Source organism: Colobus angolensis, unplaced genomic scaffold (genome assembly GCF_000951035.1).
Source record: "Colobus angolensis palliatus isolate OR3802 unplaced genomic scaffold, Cang.pa_1.0 Scaffold36, whole genome shotgun sequence".
Taxonomy (NCBI): domain Eukaryota; kingdom Metazoa; phylum Chordata; class Mammalia; order Primates; family Cercopithecidae; genus Colobus; species Colobus angolensis.
In genome coordinates this window covers 1,001,564-1,006,878 of record NW_012116932.1, presented here as the reverse complement: position 1 = coordinate 1,006,878, position 5,315 = coordinate 1,001,564, and the positions used below count along the sequence as shown (strand labels likewise).

General features: G+C 53.9%; 1 protein-coding gene across 1 annotated transcript in view; it reads left to right on the top strand.

Annotated features, from left to right (window-relative positions):
* Positions 1-5,315, top strand: part of RFX1 (regulatory factor X, 1 (influences HLA class II expression)) — a 33,263-nt gene that overhangs the window by 15,322 nt on the left and 12,626 nt on the right. Inside the window, exon 7 of the mRNA XM_011953397.1 lies at positions 623-717. Within this exon, the coding sequence (XP_011808787.1) occupies positions 623-717 (95 nt within the window). The remainder of the gene's footprint in view (positions 1-622; positions 718-5,315) is intronic.

Below are 5,315 nucleotides of genomic sequence, written 5' to 3'. Positions count from 1 at the left end.
CGCCCGGTCTGGGCCGCCCACCAGGCCCCGCAAGCCCTGTAGACCCCACCTCCGCCCGACGGGTCGGTCTGGGGACCCGCCTCTGACTCCCCACCCAAGCCCAGTCCAGGTCCCAGCTCCGCCCCTGCAGACAAGGGTGGGGGGATGGAGGTTGGGGGACTCAGGCCCCGCCCCTAAGGCCCTGTCAGTGATTCCAGGTTCTGTCCCACCAACCGGGGCCCCAGGCTCCGCCCCTCACATCCTGTGCCCTGTTTCCAGGCCCCGCCCCTGAGGCCTTTTCTGTAGCTCCAGGCTCTGGCTCCAGCGATAGTCTTGCCCCGTGCCTGGGATCCAACCTTCACGCCCACTGCAGGACCCGTCTCGGGTCCCCTCCTCTGCCCGTCAGGCCCCACCCTTGCTGTCCCCAGTCGAAGCCGGGAGTCCCGGCTTCTCTTCCTGACACAGCTCTTCCTGATCCCCAGCCCTGGCCTCCTCCAGAGTGTTTTGTTGAGAGTCCGGAAGCCACCCTTGGGGTCCGGGAGCTGGGCGTCAGGGATAGCCTGGGTGGACACCAGCCCTTTAGAGGCAGAACTGTAGGAGCTGGCCCACGCCTGACCCTCCACGTGCCCTTCCTCTGCCCCAGGTGCAGCAGCTCCAGCAGGTGCCCGTCCCACACGTGTACTCCAGCCAGGTGCAGTATGTGGAGGGCGGCGATGCCAGCTATACGGCCAGTGCCATGTAAGTGAAGGGAGAGGGGTGGGTGAGGGAGTCGGGTCTTCCCTGGACCCTCCCCAGGCTCCCAGGACACCAGGCCCCAGTCCCAGCCCCCAGCAGGCCATCTGGCCTTCAAGGCCTCAGGTGACAGACACACAGGTGGGCACTCCCCAGGGGCCGCCACAGTCACGAAAAGTGGCGAAGCAGAGGGACCCTCGAAGGTTGGAAAAGGCACCCTGGCGTAGCTTGGGGCTTGGGAGTAAATGAGCCTGGTTTTTAACCAAAAAAAAAAAAAATGACCAGGCGCGGTAGCTCACATCTGTAATCCCAACACTTTGGGAGGCCTAAGTGGGTGGATCACTTGAGGTCAGGAGTTCAAGACTAGCCTGGTCAACATGGTGAAACCCTGTCTCTACTAAAAATACAAAAGTTAGCCAGACGTGGTGGCAGGCACCTGTAATTCAAGCTACTCAGTAAGCTGAGGCAGAAGAATTGATTGAACCCAGGAGGCAGAGGTTGCAGTGACCTGAGATCGTGCCACTGCAACTCCAGCCTGGGCAATAGAGCGAGACTCCATCTCAAAAAAAAAGTAATTTGACTCTCAACCCTGTCCCATAGGGGATGCTGTGACCGGTTTCTTTGTTTCCTTCCAGAGATACTCTAAGAACAGAAACTCTAGCCCTCTACCCATTTTTTTTCTTTCTTTCATTTTTTTTTTTTTTTTTTGAGATGGAGTCTTACTCTGTCGCCAGGCTGGAGTGCAGTGGCATGATCTCGGCTCACTGCAACCTCCGCCTCCTGGGTGCAAGCGATTCTCGTGCCTCAGCCTCCCGAGTAGCTGGGATTACAGGCACACACCATCACACCCAGCTAATTTTTGTACTGTTAGTAGAGATGGGGTTTCACCACGTTGGTCAGGCTGGTCTTGAATTCCTGACCTCGTGATCCACCCGCCTCACCTCCCAAAGTGCTGGGATTACAGGCATGAGCCACCACAGTGGCCTCTTTTTTTCTCTTTTTTTTGAGACAGGATCTCACTCTGTCACCCAGGCCAGAGAGAAGTGGTACGATCAGGGCTCACTGCAGCTCAGGGGCTCAAGCAATCCTCTTACCTCAGCCTCCCTAGTAGCTGGGACTACAGGTGTGCACGACCACGCTCAGCTAAATTTTTTATTTTTGGAGAGATGGGGTTTTGCCATGTTGCCCAGGCTCATCTCCTCGAACTCTTGGACTCAAGTGATCCTCCCCTCTTGGCCTCCCACAGTGCTGGGATTATAGGCATGAGCCACTGTGTCCAGCCTTTACCCCCCTTTTTTTTGGTCAGAAATAGAGGCAGGACATTCCATCCATACCTTATTTCTTTCCTGGCTCTTCTCCCACATGTCCTCGTGGATCCTGGTCACCCTCTTAGCTGCTGTGTAATAACCCCTGTACAGATGCAGCAGCCACGATGTCATCAGTCCCCACCCAGTGATGCGTAGGGGACTTCTTCCCCTCCCTGGGTGCAGCTCATACTACTATGTATGAGCCATGTCAGGCAGGTGCCACATCCTGGCCCCACGTCAGTCCCAGCTCTGGCTCCTCACTGGGGATCCTCCATGCCACCTTGCCTCTCCCATCTCCACAGAAATCGCTGCAGTACTAGAGTTACTGTTGGTTTAGTTTCTACAGGTTTCACTCGGTTTTCTTTGCATTTGCGTGATTTTTTTCGTCCCTGCCACGTGTTCCTCTGGGGACGACGCTGGGATTGGTGAGCTCATGGATTGACTTAGTCCTAGGGTCGTGATGCTCTGACCGACCCCAAGGGGCCTGGTCTAGGCACCTGAATCGTAAGGCTTGGTCCCTGGCTTCCGGCTACCTCACAGTTGCATCCGTTTCTTTCCAGTGCTGCTAATCGTTTCACTGTGTGGTTGAGCCAAGCTGGCAGGGGCCAGACAGGGCATTGCAAAGAGGAGCCTGGTGTCCGACGGTTCCTGCTGCCATCCCTGGTAGCGTCTCTGCTGTCTCTCCTTTGCCTGTCTGAATTCCTCACTCAGTGATCGCAGTGTGTGTGATTGCACCTAGTTCATCGTTGTTATCGGATGTCTCAGCTACAAGAAGGTGTTGGGGGCCACTCCTGCTGTCAACTGCCCACTCCTTCTGTCTCTCCTTCTGAGTGAATTACTGCAAGTTCCCAACCCTTTGCCAGCCCTATCCCCACCCGGACCAAAGCCACAGCCTCTGGGCCTCCATCCCTGGTCCTGTTCTGGGGGACATCCAGAGCCGCACACATTCATTTATTCAGTCATTCAGCAACCATCTACTGAAGCAACATTTTTGCAGCACACGTTGCATGCTGGGTGCCCAGGAGTGAGCAGGCTGTGGTCCCCGCCTTGGAGAAGTGGGGGCGCTTGCTCAGGTCATGTGCTCTTGGTGTCATTTTGTGTGGCAGTCATAGGGCAGGACAGAAAGATCGAGAGCTGGACCTGGTGTCTGACAAAGACCATGCTTCCATATCTCCTTCCACTGTCAACTCCCTCTCTTTGTTCACCCACAACCTCGGGCCTGCATGGCTCCCTCCCCTGCCACCTTCAGAGTTTGAGTCAGGCCACCTCTTGACTGACCACGCTGTCTTTCTGGATGTTTATTTTATTTTTATTTTTTTTGAGATGGAGTTTCCCTCTTGTTGCACAGCTGGAGTGCAATGGTGCAGTCTTGGCTCACTGCAACCTCTGCCTTCAGGGTTCAAGCGATTCTCCTGCCTCAGCCTCCTGAGTAGCTGGGATTACAGACGCCCACCACCACACCTGGCTTTTTTGTATTTTTAGGATTTCATTATGTTGGCTAGGCTGGTCTCGAACTCCTGACCTCAGGTGATCCACCCGCCTTGGCCTCCCAAAGTGCTGGGATTACAGGTGTGAGCCACTGCACCTGGCCTAATGCTATGTTTTTAATCACTAGTACTTTGAAAGAGTTCAAAGATCAAAACTACCTCCAATGATGTTTAGTGAGATGGTGAGAGGTGCCCCCTGCCTGTCCCCCTCGATGGAGCCCTCCACGCTCACAGATGACAGACATGCATACCACATGCAACGCATTCTTCCCTATTGTTCGGTCACACGGTCCCCACCCTTCTCTGCCTCTTATCTGCCCTGTGGTAGGTTCTGGAGCTTGTTCTTTCCGGGGACGATGAGCCCTGCCTCCTCCTCTTTCACCCCTGCATAGGATTCTATCATCTTTTATTTAACAGCCCCTTGAGGTTGAACCCCTGGTGGTTTTTATGCTTGTGATGATTTGCAGCCTCAAGCCTGTGTCACCGGTGCCCATCCCATCACGGGATATCTGAAGGGGAGAGGATTTCCCAGCCTGGGATAGGTAGCTTGGCTTAGGGGAAACATATCTGCATTCCTGATGGTCTCCTCCAATCACAGCGTCGCCTTCTTTAGCCCCACCCCCTTCCTGCTTCACTCACTGGCTGATCACTTTCTGTTATGATCTCTCATTTATCTTTGCACATGGCTTCTTGCCCGTCTCCCCAACTAGACCGTCAGCTCCTGCAGGGGCCGGGGATTTTCATTCTTGTCCATTGCTGTGTCCAAAGTGTGTAAAACAGTGCCTAGCACACCGTAGGCACTCAAAGCACTTGCCAATTTTATTTTTTTAATGAAGTGTGTAGTGTGTAGCATTGCAAGTTCCCCAACCCTAAAGTTTTTTTTTTTTTTTTAATTAAAAAGACAGGGTCAGCCAGGTGTGGTTATAGGCATGTGGCTCATGCCTATAATTCCAGCACTGTGGGAGACTGAGGCGGGCTTATCACTTGAGGTCAAGAGTTGGAGACCAGCCTGGCCAACGTGGTGAAACCCCGAATTTACTAAAAAAATACGAAAATTAACCCGGCGTGGTGGTGTGTCCCTGTATTCCCAGCTCCTTGGTAGGCCGAGGCGGGAGAATAACTTGAACCCAGGAGGCGGAGGTTGCAGTGAGCCAAGATTGTGCCACTGCACTCTAGCCTCAGTGACAGAGAGAGACTCTGTCTCAATAAGTAAATAAATAAATAAAATAACAAAAATAAAAAGCCAGGGTCTCACTGTCTCCTAGGCTTTGGTGCAGTGGTAGTATGGTTATAGCTCCCGATAGCCTTGAACTCCTGGCCTCAAGGGATCCTCCTGCCTCAGCCTCCCGAGTAGCTGGGATTGCAGGTGTGCACCACCATGCCTGGCTAATCTTTATATTTTTTGTAGAGATGGGTTTTCACTATCCTCCTGGGTTTCAACGATCCTCCTGCCTCTGCTTTCCAAAGTGCTGGGATTACAGGCAGGAGCCACCATGCCCGGCTGAGTTCCCTTACCCTTCTATCTTGATTTCCTAATTTCCGAAGTGGGGAAGGTGACTCCAATGCCAGAGGACTGGCTGCTTTGATGATTATATGAAATACTGCCCATCAGGCACTCAGGATGGTACCCAGTCCATTGTAGGTGCATGCTAGGATCTGCTCCTTGCTGCAGGGGGGCTGCTGCTTCCCCAGTCCCCTCCTGGTACCCCCCTTCCTGCCTAGTCATGCACCTTGGTCCCCCAGTTCTCATCCCCCTGACTCTACCCCGGCTTTGCCTCTTTCCTAGCCGTTCCAGCACCTACCCCTACCC